This window comes from Achroia grisella, unplaced genomic scaffold (genome assembly GCF_030625045.1).
Source record: "Achroia grisella isolate CSIRO2021 unplaced genomic scaffold, CSIRO_AGI_Agris_v1 utg511, whole genome shotgun sequence".
NCBI classification, from domain to species: domain Eukaryota; kingdom Metazoa; phylum Arthropoda; class Insecta; order Lepidoptera; family Pyralidae; genus Achroia; species Achroia grisella.
Window position 1 is genome coordinate 4,347,697 of NW_026712905.1, and position 16,012 is coordinate 4,363,708.

At 33.2% G+C, this 16,012-nt stretch overlaps 1 protein-coding gene across 1 annotated transcript; it reads left to right on the forward strand.

Annotated features, from left to right (window-relative positions):
• Window positions 1-11,630: 11,630 nt before the first annotated feature.
• LOC131846498 (uncharacterized) lies at window positions 11,631-14,128 on the forward strand. The gene is made up of 2 exons (XM_059195819.1): window positions 11,631-12,444; window positions 13,126-14,128. Exons 1-2 carry the CDS (start codon window positions 11,680-11,682, stop codon window positions 13,549-13,551), a joined length of 1,191 nt encoding a protein of 396 aa, XP_059051802.1. The 5' UTR covers window positions 11,631-11,679; the 3' UTR covers window positions 13,552-14,128.
• The last annotated feature ends 1,884 nt before the right edge of the window (window positions 14,129-16,012 follow it).

Genomic DNA, 16,012 nt, shown 5'->3' on the forward strand with positions numbered 1-16,012 from the left:
AAAAACTCGTAGCGTAAATGCAATGATGACTTCATGGCGATAACATTTCTGACAAGTTTTAAAGTGTCACCCATAAACGGTGCTACAGAAGGAATTGCGTAAAATTTGCAATTAAAATATATAATACTGTATAGCTTTCAATGTCTCAGGAACTCTCACAGTACTCAAGGCTGTGCAGTTATCCCAGATAATTTTGTAGTAGTGTTCTTCTCGCAAACTCAATATATATACATCTATTTTAATACCTCGAGGTGTTGGCAACATAGCTTTTTGCTGCTAGATCTTCGGTGCATGAAGATACCTGGATGATCTCTTCAGTTGTTGAAGAATCTAAATGTGTAGACTTCTATGAAGCTATGACCTCGTAGTTTGGTTACGGCTGCCCATCAGTTGTGCGAATTTAATAAAATAGAAACCGCTCGCGTGTCTGCGGAAATAAAATCTAAAATTAATAATTTAAAATGATTTTTATTCAATTATTTCTAAAGTGTCAGAAGTTGTTACATAATAATTTACATTAACTTCTGAATCCGTCCCTGGTACATTATTTGACGAATGTGAAAAACCACACAACAATGGCCGTAAAGCCTTGAGTTCATTGACAGTCTGACCAATAAATTAATGAGCAACTGTCTCGTTTTCATATTTTTCGGCTGTCATTATCGGAGGAAAAACTACGGAAATCAGGGAAATCTGTGCTCGAGGTTGGTCTTCTTAGATATATCCTCTATAGTAAAATAATTATTACTGAGAGATTGTTTACCCGACAAAAAATGTAAAAGTTTATGGTGCATATATATACACTGAATTATTTCCCCTCTAGTACAATATTTATATCTATGTAAATCTTTCTTAAGGGCATCTATTTTTTTCATTTTTACACCACTCAAACCTCTTTTGAGGTGTGAAAGAAATTTTATACACATATATATTACATGACACTGCTGACAATAAAGACATGTTAATGTCTTATCATGCGTATTATCAACATTGTCACTCAAAGATAATGTATGTGATGATGAATTTTTCATTTTAGAATTTATTTTAGAATAATTATCGAAAGAACTGCCAGGATGATTAATGATGATGCTAAATTGCAAGTGGATATGTCACTCTCATCAAAAAATCAGCTAAAAAATATTGACCAATTAAAAATATATATAATCTAAATGCTTACCATCATAGGGAGGTAGGCGATTAGCTATATGTTGAGAAGGACAGTTATTATTTGTTAAAGTTGTTATTGCCTTTGCTAATAAACGAATATCTGAATTACCTGTGAGCGTATTAATTTTACAACAAATATTACTTTCTGCCAACTGATTTGTAGTCACTGATAGGACACTGGTAACTACACTGTGCCGATGATTCAGAACCGCATTAATAGGACCTGAAGATTGAAGATATGTAGATTGGGGCTCTGAAAAAAATGTCTGTTAGTGAATTTATTAGAAACAGAGACGCGATCCACAAGGGCAGACGTACCGAGGCGCGAATAAGCGACCTCCGAAACAAACGACTGCGGGGACACGTTGTAGAATATTAAATCCACAAGAGCCGAATTTTACCGGTTTGAATACCAACAGGGGTAGTACGACTGGGAATGACCACCTCCCTAGGCTCCGTTGCAACATCCACACATTTGTTGAGCCAACCCTGGACATATTTAATAGAGGAACGAACGCTACGTCGACTGTTACGTTCATCTTCAGCTTCAATCTCAGCTAGTTGAGCGGATAGCTCCAATTCGAGTACCTCACGTTCTCTTTGTTGTAATTGTCGTTCTCTCTCCGCTTTTTTTTGTTGGCGCTCCGCTTCTCTCGCAGCTGCGGCTCGTTCCAAATCCAAGAGCTTTTTCGCATGCTCGACTTGAGCTGCTACGGAACGGGCTCTGACAGTGGAAGATGAAGTTGTGGAACCTGAAATAAAGAGCGTGCTGCGCCCGTTGTTTCGAGCGGCGCATTTTTTCAACTATATCTGCGGAGGATTCCGCTCTTGGCTGACTACTCTCACCCTTCGTTTGGGAACGTGTCTTCATGTCGGAGAAAAATTTAGAATTTTTAAATATATTATAATACTAAGGACGGCGAAAGAAAGGACCACAATGTTGGGAAGGAAGGATGGACTGTATTAAGGCTGGTTAAAAATGAGACACGTTCCTAGATGAGGTAAAATACTTGTAATCAGCTCGCTAGCAAAAATATAAAGATACAAAGAAAACAAATAGTATATAAAAACAGAACGTCAAAATATAAAATTCAAATATATATAAAAAACATAAAAACTATCAAAAAGGTTGCCATCGGCAACAAATGTTCTACTTACATACTGCGTTGGTACCCATTATTAGGTACGTGTCTCGAGCCCCCGAGCACACACGCAGTCGGCGGCACCTGTATGTACTAGAAACAGATGATCTTTATTTAAATCTTACTTCTTACATGGATGGATGGATGACTCTATTACGCAAAAACTACTGAATGGTACTTGTTGTGAATAAAATGCAAGTTCGACCAAGACTGACTTTATTATCCATGCACCCACAAATACATGATAAATCATTTACCCTCATAAATATTACAACATCTTCCCTATCAAAAATATGTGTACGAGTATGTATTATTCTAACACAGAACAATAATTTAATTCATGTAAATTAACTGGTCGTACATATTTTAAACATAACATTCTAGACTATTGTCCAGACAAATAGGCAATTATTATTATAATGTTTTAATAAAATGAAAACTATAGACCGTTGTATTGTATACTTGTTGAGATAGTAAATAACTAAATCAATAAGTAATACACAGTTTTTACATTATTAAAATTTAAATTCTTATATATGTATATATAACTTACATTCTACTAACGAAAAAATTAAAAGAAAATCTGTGCTGAAGAATTAAAGTAAAATTACTGCTAAGAATTAAAAATAGTACATAACTGTAGGTTAAAATTAGATCATTCTACATTTCATTACAATATAATTAAAATAATAAAATACATAACATGCATTATTAATTAAAATAATATGACATATGTATAAACTATTTACATGCGTACTGTTGTAAAATATTAAAACAATCACATGAATATAATTATAATATCATTAGGCATTTATAAGTTAATTTTGATACAATTTCGCTATATTAATAGCTGCTGCAGCTAAAAGTCTGCGTGTCCGTTTTGTGGGCTTTTGTGCATTGGATATGGTGGGAGAGTGTTTTCCATCATTATCGCCACCACTCTCTGCACTGGACCAATGGTCAATATCCTATATGAAATGTCCCTCGTCCTGGGGTGAACTCTGTATTTTTATATCAGTCTCGACTTTAATCAGTTGAATTAAAGTCTGTACCGTCGTCCTGTGGAGTCGGTTACAAAGTATGAACGAGGTTGTGGGGCTCGTCCTTCCACCCGTACGCATTTTCTACCACTAGTATCTGCCATGACTACCGATTGACCCGGTTTCAATTCTGTTAACGCCCTTGACCGTTGATCGTAATATTTTTTGCTAAGCGATTGTTTACGAATTATAGTCTCAAATCTCGAGTGTTGTCGCGATATGGTTGTAATATTTTATATACTTAATATTGAGCCTTCGTCCCATCAACAGCTCTGCTGGCGACTATTACCGTCCCTTGGTGTACAAGTTTAGCAATCCTAGATAAAAATCTGAACCAGAAATTAGGCACTTAATAAGAATGTCCTTGATAGTCCGTACACTCTTTTCACTTTGACCGTTGGATTGGGGATAATTCGGTGACGTTCACTAAACCTTACATTTTCTATAAGAAAACACGATTGCTCTGCAATTTCCTCATTTATATTTTCCTGTAATAATTAATATTTATTCGATATATATCAGCAACATACATGTACTTTCCCGGTTTATATGTGACTGTAAAATCATAACACTGAATGCGCAGCATCATACGTTGTAATCGGCGAATAACCGAATATATAGGATTTATTAAATAACCAATGGCTTGTGATCTGATATCAACGTAACATATATTCCTACCATACACATATTGATGGAACCTTTCCAAAGCAAATACTATTGCCAACAGCTCTTTTTCTATTTGACGTATCTACATTGAGTATCAGTGAGTGTGGATGATGCAAATTCCACTGGACGGCGGCAAATGAAGAGGACTCCGAGCGCGGTTGAGACTCGCATCTATGATAACAGAACTGCACTACAAAAGTTAGAATACAACGCTAGGACCTACAAGCGCACACTGAGTCTTTCAACTGCTGCCGCCATCGTGAATACGACCGCCACATCAGACACAATCGTTTTTTTTCCCAAGTGCTGCTGCGACTTGACCCACCTTGGTATAAATTTGGATAAGTAATTTATCATACCTAAAAAGCGTTCAAGAACATCTTCATGACGACATTTCCTGTATGGCTTTTATCTTAGTTTTATCAATTTGCATACCACTAAAACTAAAAGTGTGTCCTGAAAATGGCGCTCACACTCTCAACACAAAATTGACACTTTTCTTTATTGAATTTTTATTTCTGACGACCCTATCCAAAAGTTTTACATATTGATTACCTGATATGGATGATCCCCAAACCAAAACATCATCAATGAATGAGTCAACACACCTTTACTAATATTTGTCGTATTTTAGCATGAAATACCTCGGAAAGTTTATACCGTACGGTAAATTTAAAATTGATACCTAACAAACGGTGTACCGAATGTACATAGATCTGCACTCTCATCATCCAGCTGTATCATCCAAAAACCTGACCGAGCATCTAATTTGCTAAAATACCGAGCTTCTTTTAACTTAGTGGCAATGTCAGCGTGGAAGCAAAGGATAGTGTGCACGGCGCACTACACGATTCAATGGGCGCGGATCTAAGCATACGCGAAACTGCCATCCTTTTTAGCCGCGACACTATTGCGTTTACCCATGGCGTTGGATGTGAGACTTTTCTAATAACTCCCAAACGTTCCATTCGATTTAATTCTGACATTTAATTTGTCATAGCACACCTACTGGAATCTTACGTACTGGACAGAACCGGCTGCGCGCCCGGCATCGTTATTAACTTATACATTCCTGGTAGTGTGTGCCTAATCCATGAAATAAATCACTATATTGTTAAAATTGATTGAATACACACGTTTAGCATAACGCCAAGTTCCTCACATGCGTAACGTAACACACTTTGACAATTATGTTCGGATACAGTAAATTTTAACATATATGTATTGTTTTTATATATCCACTTTATATGGCATGATCCCATTATAGGAATAGGATTTCAACAAAATGATATAGCCTTAATTTTGTTAGTATTTAATTGTGACAAGTGTAGACCTAATTTTTTATATGTATACTTAGATATAACGTTTAAATCGGTCCCGTATCTAATTTAAAGGTCATTAATTTCTCCATAGTAAATAATGATAAAGTTTCAAACCATTTATTACAGTCCTTACCACCGTCGAGGCTGTCAACCGTTGACACAAAGTATAACTCTTGGTCATCACTAGATATATCTTCCTCAATTTGATAGACACTGTTTTTTATTTTAGCACAAGCACTTTTAAAATGACCTTTTCCACCACACCGAAAGCTGAGCATTTTTGGCAGGACAACGAAGTCCCCCATCACAATGAGGTTTCATGCACGCTGCACACAACCGCCCAGCATTGAACGGAATAAAACGTCGAGCGCTGGCCATACTGCCTTTTCTCCACTGCTGCGGATGACCCCTGCGGGGGCTACGGCCCCGGTCGCCGCCGACCACGCGGCTCGAACCATTCCGCGACGCTCGGCTTGCCCCGTACACAGCGTCTACAGCCGATGCCGTGGTACCTTCGTCACAGATATCCACCTTGGTGCCTTCAATCTGTCGCTTCTCTTCATTAGACATCTCGTTTGCTTGACATATCTTTTAGGTATCATCGGCTCTTAGCAGCCAATCGCGCAGTTTCCATTAACGACGCCACAAATGATGCGATCCCTTATAAGACCATCCTCGAGATGCTCAAACTGACACTGCTGTGTGAGAAGTTTTAAGGCTGTTACGTATTCGTCTATAGATTCTCCACCTTGCTGATTTCTGGTGAAGAATTTAAAGCGAGCCATTGTAGTATTTTGCTTCGTCTCGAAATGTTCATCAAATTTGTTCACCAGTATGTCGAGATTTTCATGACACTCCTCTTTCTCAAATTTGAAAGTGGTATAAACATCGTAGCCTTGACCGATTAAGTTTATTAATAAACTAGCTTGTACATCAGATGATTCCTTATTACTCCAGATGCCTTCAAAAATACAATAAATTGCTTGTGCCATTTCCGCCACGCATCCGCGCGACACGCCGGTCCTCCTTCCAGGCATAATTCCGATGGCGGTCGAGCATGTTCCATATTTATTGTTGTTTGACACTATCTTTATAACAATATTACGCACTAATATCACTTTATATTTGATATTTGGCTCTAATAATTAATAAATATATAGGACCGCTGTCACCATGTTGTGAATAAAATGCAAGTTCGACCAAGACTGACTTTATTATCCATGCACCCACAAATACATGATAAATCATTTACCCTCATAAATATTACAACAGTACTTAATGAAAATTTACGATAATATAGCTTATACATTATAATAACATACCTAAAGCTAGGCTATAAATTTAATCTCAAACTATTCTAATTATTTTTCTTACATTCGACAGATTTATATAACAATTTTTATACTTACCGATAACACCTATACAGATTAAAGTGGTACATTGAAGTATATTTCTCAATGGAACAAAAGCAAAATAGGTGGATAGGGTAACAAATATGTGTGTAGACTTTAGCAATCTGAGTTATGTATAATACATAATTACCTACCTACCCACATTTAATTTATATAATACCAATAATATCTACGTTTAGTAGTAGTACCTATATATAGTAATCAAGTGTTTTTTTCAATATCAAGGAAATTATTAGGCATATCAATTCATTGGACTGACGCATGACGGCCATGAGTATAAATAGCTGAATATTCAACGAGGAACATCGATACTTTTATTGTTTCACAAAAAAACGTTATGATATAATAATGCGATTTACAATCTTCGCCTGTGTCGCTCTTCCCATTATATTTTGTACATTTTATTTTCCATTTGGGAAATTCCCAATGAAATTTTCCTATACGATGACTCAGGGGCGGAAAATCACTGAAATGAGGATTGTTCATTTTCGCTTTGCATATTATTTAAATCTGTGACCCTTCCTATAGGAACGTATTAATTAATCTTTCGGCTTAGCATATTTTGATAGAAATAGCTGGTTAATTAACACCGCGTTATGTTTAACGTATTTAGAGTAGACTTTGTCAAAGAAACAGTACTTATATACCTAAATGAATTGCTTTTGTGGATTAAGAAGTTATGCCTAATTATATATTTATAATAATATTTTTAATCTTTTTTTTTTAATTTATAGTAGGTATTTTCGAATATTGTAGCGGAATGGGGGACAAGGGGTGGACATAAAAAAACAAATTATGTTTCCTTCTTAACACGTTGAAGAATCTCATCTCGTGATCTTATTTCTCACATAGGGACCGGCATTTTTTTTATTATTAATTTTGTATATTTTGTTTTAAATATGATTTTAGTGTACAATATTTTGGGGAAGACATTATTTAATCCTTAGATTTATTCAATTAAAGTGCCCAAAGGTCCCAACATGTAAATTTACTTTCGTTGCGGAGTGACCCACCGATGGGCATGCGGTCTTTAACGTGTTAATATATTCACCTGCAAGACGGATACATTTTTAAGATCTTTCAATTAATTTATTTATACCCTTATAAAAAATGTTTCTCTTTATCTTGAAAATACGCTGAAACTGTCTCCTTGACTTCATCATCGGTGGTAAATTGTTTAACTCACAACTCCTTTTTCATTTTTTGAAACAGGTAATAATAACTCGGGGCCTATAATAAATAAAGAAAAAATAAACTCGGGCCCACGTCTAGGCCCCATACATTCCGTGAATTTAAAAACGCACCATTGTAGAAGGGGATGGAGTTTGCTAAACAAATGTATGGCGATGGCTACTCACTTTATGTAAATTGCATGTCAAATTGGTTGTCACTGAGAGCAAGCTAAGAGCCTAAACACATTTATGAGGACCACAAAACCGCCTGTAGACACAGTTTGACACAATCTATCAGATTTATCTTTTGGGTTAGAATTATATACCTATACATCCTCTCCAGACACAGTATCTGTGCCCTTGTGCTATAGCTTGACCATAACCGCTGCACTTCGCCCTAGGTACTTGCGGCAAGGCGGTGTACGGATAAGAAAGAGCACGATTTCACATGAGACTGATATTGTCGGACGGATCTTACGATATCATTTGAAAGTTTTAAAGTAGGCTATTGTTTAAATAATTGCCTAAATTTGTTAAAATAATAATATTCAAACATTTTTTACTATACACGCCATTCGTACTTATTAAATTGTATAGAGAATTAATTAAAAATATTATATAATTCATTTAATTTAAAGTATAACATATTGAAATAAATAACATTGAAGCGAACTGGATGACCAAATATGTAGACCTATGCCTACATAGATACGTACTCAATGGTGCTAACACCATTGAGGGTGCGTTTACTATGAGTGCGAATAAAATCAAAATTAAAAATTAAAATCAATTTAATTAATTATAATATTAATTTTCTAATAAAGAAATATAATTAAAAGTTATTCTGACATATTAGATTCTGTTTCATTTTCCGTTTCGTCATCGAAACTGGAGTCAGAGTCGTTCTGCATATATCTATAGCACTACCCAGCACTTTGTACTCAGTAGTGCTCCACATCATACCATTTAAAACAGTTCTACTAGAGATTGTTTATTACTAATAAATAGTTGGGTAAGGTTACGAGGTGCGGCTGATATGATCGCGGCCTAAGGTAGTTAATGAAAAAAAAATATTTTTTTTTCAACAAGATCCAAGGAACAACGGTCCAAGTTTCATGTTTGGGAATCGTTCTTACCTCTGTTGGAGACACACATACAAGAACTTTCACATTTACTAATAAGAAGCTTTAAGCTGTATTTAATAAATAATACTGAAAAACATAATACACAGTTTTTAATTTTAAAATCTTAATTGTGAATGTAAGTACATTATTTGTTATACACTATATACATATTTGTGAAAACATGCATGTAATAATAATGAAAAGCCTTGGAGTTGTGATGTGTGTAAAAAATGTTTTAAAACATAGCAGCATTTGAAACAGCTCTTTCATACTTCATACAGTTGAAAAGCTCTATTGTTGTAATGTGTGTAAAAATGTGTCAAAATAAAAATATGGTTTATATAGCAATTGCATCCCATACATACTGCTAAAAGGACATAATAGTTGTGATGTTTGTAAAAAATGTTTTAAAACATACCATTATCTAGCATGACACTCCTTACTGTTGAAATTTTAGTTTGCTAGCTGTATATAAAAATATCTTAGAACTTTTGCAATTTAATTAAAGAGCACATGTTACTGTGGTAATATTACAGTGGAACAGAATATACTAATTATATGAGTTGATATGGAAAATGCGGTGATAGTTTAAACTTTTTAGAACATTTAAACTAAAATTGAATGAAAAGAAAACTTGTCACAGCAGTCTTTTCAACAGTTTTATCAGCAGTCTAATGCAATAATTAGACTGCTGTCTAATAAAATAATTTGAAAAGTGACAAGTTCAGCTAAGAATGGGAGAGAAATTCAACTGGTTGCTTTTTTCAAAAAAACATATTAGGTTCATTGGATGTCTTTATATGATGTTTAATTAAAATTTATAAAATTCGTTTCTATACATTACAACTAGCCTATGAGAGCCTATTGTTGTCAATAGACAGATCTATAGGATTTTTTTCAACAGAATGAAGTACTCTACTGATAATATTTTGTTGTAGAACGTTTTCTACACACATCACAACTATTATGGCTTTTTACCAGTATGTCCAGTACATCCAGGTACCATACTTACTATATTTTTATGTTAAAGCAATCTTTACAAACATAACAGCCATAGGTGCTTTTTAACAGTATAAATATTGAAGTGCTTATTCAAATACTGCTTCGTGTTAAAACACTTTTTTACACAAACCGCAATCATATGGTTTGTATTCACTAATATGAATATGTATATTATCATTCAAATTTAATTTCGTTACATGACACTTTCTAAAATATTTATAAATATATGGTTTTTGGCCAGCATGAACTAACATGTGGCATTCTAACCTCTTATAGAATTTTAAAGCTCTATTGAATATAATATTAGAATAAAATATATGAGAAATTACATTATGAATCTGTGGCTTGCTTTTGTTAATACCAGTTATATTATACAAATATATATAATAAGGTATCATATTATGTAACATATATTTGATACACCTATACACTGTCCTAATTTGTACAACTGTAGCTACTAAAATTCTTCATTTCACAATTCCTTGCCATTTGCTAGGAACCCGTTTTCATCAACATTTTTGGTCTTTAGAACTACATTTATATCCACATCATATTAAATGAGACCATGCTTGATGAATTGTTTCTGCATTATTCCTGTACTGAATTCTGGGATTTGCAAGTGTTATAAGCCAAATATACACTATCTTCTGGTTTGTTGGTTGTAACTACATATATCTGAGCGTAAGTAAAAAAAATACTTGACACGTGTTGGTAGAGTAAGAGGTGTTTGAAAAGTAGTTAATCCCACCAAATCTTCAGTTCTTATGTATTAGAAATAAGCAATATTCTAAGCACTCATTCACGATATAAAAATTTTGTATAAATGAATTGTAGAATATAGGGTAAAAAATAATAACTTTCTCTGTATATGTGATTTCACGATGGTTCCTAAGACGTTTGTGCTTGACGTGCTCGTGACAAGTGTCAAGGTTCGGTCCATGCCGCCAGTAGCAGTCGGTGTTGCCAGATGGGTATTTGGTATTCTCCCAAATTTTGGTTAAAGTCCTGTAAAAATGTTGTTTTTCTTGATTTCCTTACGTTTTACAGTTATAACTACTGGGACAATAACACCAAAGTAATTTTGGGCTATTGCCTCAAACTTCATTAGTGAGTTTGATTTCATCACTACACTTTATTCACAGACAGACAGACACTCACACAACTTGATTTCATTTATATTTAATACCTAACAAATGTCTTTTTGGAAATTTTAAAGGGAAATTAGATTAATATGTTATTTATGCTGATGGTTCTAAAAATTTAAATAATCTTAAAGCAGCATATTATGATCCTCAAAGGTAATATGGTATATTACCTTTGACGATCATAATATATATTAAACTATACACACATATATATATTAAACTCAAAAGTAATTGTAGCTGTTAATGTTAACAGCAGAAAAAAATATTTATTATGAGAAAACTAACGAAGACAATGGTTGTTTGGGCTCAGTCCTTTTGACTTTCCGTAAGATAGGAAAAACAAATATCATATTTTGTAATGAACTAAAAACGGCTGTATGGGCTTAGGACTCTTTGCCTTTCCATTAATGATAAATAAAACAAAAAAAAAATGAATAAAAAGTATAAAAACTATAATAAAATACTAACATTGTAAAATGACACCAAAATGTTTCCAGTATCTGAAAATTATATTAGTAAAGTTGTAAATTTAATTATAAATGATCTTAACATAACGGAGGGCAGGTACTCACTAATGAAGTTTGAGGCAATAGCCCAAAATTACTTCGGTGTTATTGTCCCAGTTGTTATAACTGGTAAACGCAAGGAAAATGAAGTAAGTCTGGATATAGTTCTAAAAGTAGCTCCTACTGATGAAAGATTCCGAGTTAGTGGAGCTCTTACTCAGTTTTTTGCTAAAGAAATTTATGTTTACTCAACGATACTCAGAAAATATCAGGAATTCCAAAATGACATGCCATTAGTAATGCAATATATTATGCCAAAATGTTACTACATATCCAAAGAATATTGTAATGAAGTAATTTCAATGCAAAATATGTGCAAAGATGGTTATCAACCATATACTCAAAATATGTTTTTAGACATAGATCATGTGAAAGTGGCCTTGATATCTTTGGCAAAGTTCCATGCTTTATCATTTATTATGAGGGAGTGGGATCCAAAATTGTATGAAGAGACAAAAAGTATATGTTTACCATTAAGCAATAAGACCAATAAAAGGTTTATGGATATTCTGTTAGACAGATTACATAAAGTAACTGGCATATTTGAACATTCTTCGTATGACTTGATATTGGAGAATATGAGGAATAATTGTGCATATTTAGTTGAATCTGTAGCTTGCAGTGTAAAACAAATGTGTATATGCCATGGCGACATTTGGAAAGAAAATATTCTCTTTAAATATGTGGTAAGTTTTGAATAAAATATCTAAATGTATATAAATATATACATACACCAGCAGACATTGCTTTGTAATGTAAATTATTTCTAGTAAATATTTTAGTAGTCAAATAAAATTTAGGGCTTGATGGCAGACGGGTAAAAATTTAGGGTTGGTATTTTTTTAAAGTGAATCAGAAAAAATTAAAATGTTTTAAAATATTTGTACATTAAATAAAAATAAAAACTATGATTGGAAGTATTTTCAGACCTACAGAACATGCACACAAAATTTCATGAATCAGTGAAGCATTTCAGAGTTTTGTTTCAAACAAGAATTTTATAATTCTTGTATCACATATATATGTTTAGTAGTCCAGTAATTTGTAAACTGCCTTGTTTATACATCATTTATGAATTACTTTTCAAGCTATAGCTAAAAACTTTATTAAAACTTCATAAAGTATTCATTATTTATATAAAAAAAAATGCATTATGGAATTCCTTTGTACTGCCTCAGATAGTAGCCTGTACTGTCTATGACATATAATTTTAAGATAACATATTTTGTTTTAAAATTCACACTTGCTACTCATTTGTACCACGACAATATGTAAATAGATGTACATTTACTCCAGTACAAAATTATTAAATTATTAGACAAAAGATAAAAATTGTATTTCATAAACATAATAATATATTGTTGCAGGACAATAAGCCTATAGGAGCTTGTCTTATAGACTATCAAACAGTCCGGATGGCCAGTCCAGCATTTGACATACTTTTCTTGATTACTACAAGTACACATAATGAATTAAGACGTAAATATTACCAAGAATTATTAGATACTTATTACCAAACATTTATTGGAGTTTTAAATGAGGCTAACTTAGATTCACACACTTTATATTCAAGGGAAATGTTTGAGGAGGACTTAAAAATTGTTGCCCCTGGGTGCTTCATTGTGGCTAACACTGCTTTATGGCTCTCAAATGGTTTGCAGCAAGAAGGTCATGTTAGGAGCAAACATATCTTGACAACAGATGAGGAAAAAGAAGTTGCTACAAATAAATATAAATCAGTGATAAAAAATATATTAGATGATTTTATCTGTTATGGTTACTTAAGTTTATGACATAGTCTTCCAAGTAATTAGTTGTTATAATATTTGTAATAGTTTATTTATAAATATGTGCCTTCCTTGCCTTCATGTATACATTTGTTTTTTAAAGCAAAATTAAATTTAGTTATTCGATTTTATCTGTAGTAATAGAAGACTGTACAAAATAAAGAAATTAATTGGCCAATTAAAATATGTTAATCACCCTGTTAAGCATACACATATCCACTACCACAAGATAACAATTAACTGGAAAGTTTTAGTTGACAACAATAAAAGTAACATATTTTTTTTAATCATCACAATAATAATTTTTGTAATATCTCAGTGTCAAATTACTAATAGGTACTGTTGACTGTTAGAGTTGCTGGAAACCAACTCCAGGGAGATACAATTGTAGTTTGAGCGAATGTAAGCTCTGGTGGTGGTTTAGAATCTTACCTACGTTAATTCTCGTGGTTAGATAAAAATTGAGGCAGGAAACAATAAATAGTTCTCAGAACTGAAGTTAGAGGTCACTGGATGTTGGTTGTAAAAAGTCTTCTGCGCTGGTGTGTCTGTTTCTCTATTTTATCTGCGATGCAACTTACTTTGTAAGATGTCTCAGTAGTAAGGTCCAGATTTTAGGTAGTGATTATACTAAGAACTACTAGCATTTTTGTAAAAAAATAGTATGCGTGGGAATCTTAGTCTCATTTATTTCGGCCGCCAAGCAGCTAGATGTGTATCAGTCGTAGGGTGATTAGGCAGTGCAATTATAAATAAATAAGGATAAGAGGCATAACATTTTAGTCCTCTAGAATGGCACCAATTAACACAATGTCACATGATGTCCGTAGTTCTGTTCATTTATACAGGCGAAGATTACTACTTACCATCAGTTTGGCCTTAGCTTGTTTTTTATTCCAATTATTATATATCAAGAGTTTTGTGTGAATATCTATAGACACCATTGATATATTGGCAGTTTTATTATGTTTATTATCTGATGAGGTATTTCTATTATATTATAATACGGAATGCTGTCCACTTCTACAAATTAATCTACTAGTTATTTGTGTTTTCACGTCTACGTAAATAATTGCGATATATCTTTTTATTATACCTAACGTTTCTTTTTTCAAGCGCGGCATGTTACGGATTTTTTTAATTAATTCGCCCATTGTATAGCGTCGGGGGCTTACGCGGGACGCCAGTTATAATGAATGAAACATTTCATCATTCATTAAAAACAGATAAAATGTTATTAATGCCACATACAATTTTCTTTTATTACGGGCATGAATTCAGTAGTCTCTTGTTATTGAAAATAATTAATTTTTTAGAATGGTTAGTATTTTTTAAGGGCTATTCTCAATTTAGCCGACTTCAAAAATGGTTTCTGTACTATACTTTATGTTTTTTAGGGATTTCCTTCCCTGAACTTGTTGTAGCTAAAGACAATAACAAGTATAACCTACGAGTACGTAGGTCGTAACATTAAGCACAAATTACGTACCTCAATTCGTAATTTAGTAATTACTTTACTATTTTTGCCCATCAATATTATGTTTAGGTAGTCAATAAAGGTTTCTTTCATTAATTATGAGTACTAATATCTAACATTTCTTAGTGCATGCTGGTTGATAATGTGTAATATTTGAAGGTATCTCAGACCTGCAAATAACGTTTATTTTGTTTAGGTATAAAAATAAAAAATATCGAGTAGAAAATAAAATAAAGTTGTGAAATATTATTTTGTTGGCAGTACATAATTTCAGCTAACCCTTAGTATCCATTAAGGGAAGCCACAGTATTTTCAGCGGAAATATAAACTCGTACCGGACGAGCCGGCGCACTCAAATCCCCTGCATAATGCAAAACTCTACCGCGACCAGACCACGGAAATAAGGGATTTAAAAATAGTTTGCTCTTATTCGGAGACGAATTTGATGTTGTTATTTCATATAGCTACGTACCTAGTTTACCGCCCAATTTGATTCATTCGATTAATATATTTATTTAACTTATATTTGAAAATTACAGTAATTAAGTACATACATCTAAGTGTCTCTTTAACGGATATTAACCAGTTTTAATTTATATATCAACTACATAAATTTATTAATACGATTTATCGACGTCACGAAATTTAATGTTGATGGGGGTATATTGCTTTGTTTTTATTTAAAATATCATATTCATTTTTACTATATGAACATGTCTTTTATTAGCGAGTTTGCAAAGTACCAACCACTGTTGTACTACCCTTATTTATGTTCTTCCAACATTTAATTTGGGTGTGCATGTAAAAAATCTAAATTAAACCAGATAAATTGCTTTCAGTCTGCAATGAAAAATTGTTTCTGGCGCGTAGACATGAGGAACTAAGTTAAAATCCTAAATCTTTTGGGGAGAGCGTCGGTATTTTTTACATATTCATCAGCTGAATATGTAGCTCATGTTAGTTATTAATATTGTAGGTATTATAAGTGCT

Bases quoted from the DNA above. Each gene is read 5' to 3' on its own strand.
- LOC131846498 (XM_059195819.1), top strand. From the start codon at position 11,680: ATGTTTCCAGTATCTGAAAATTATATTAGTAAAGTTGTAAATTTAATT. The intron at 12,445-13,125 runs GTAAGTTTTGAA...ATATTGTTGCAG, and splicing joins ATATTCTCTTTAAATATGTG to GACAATAAGCCTATAGGAGC.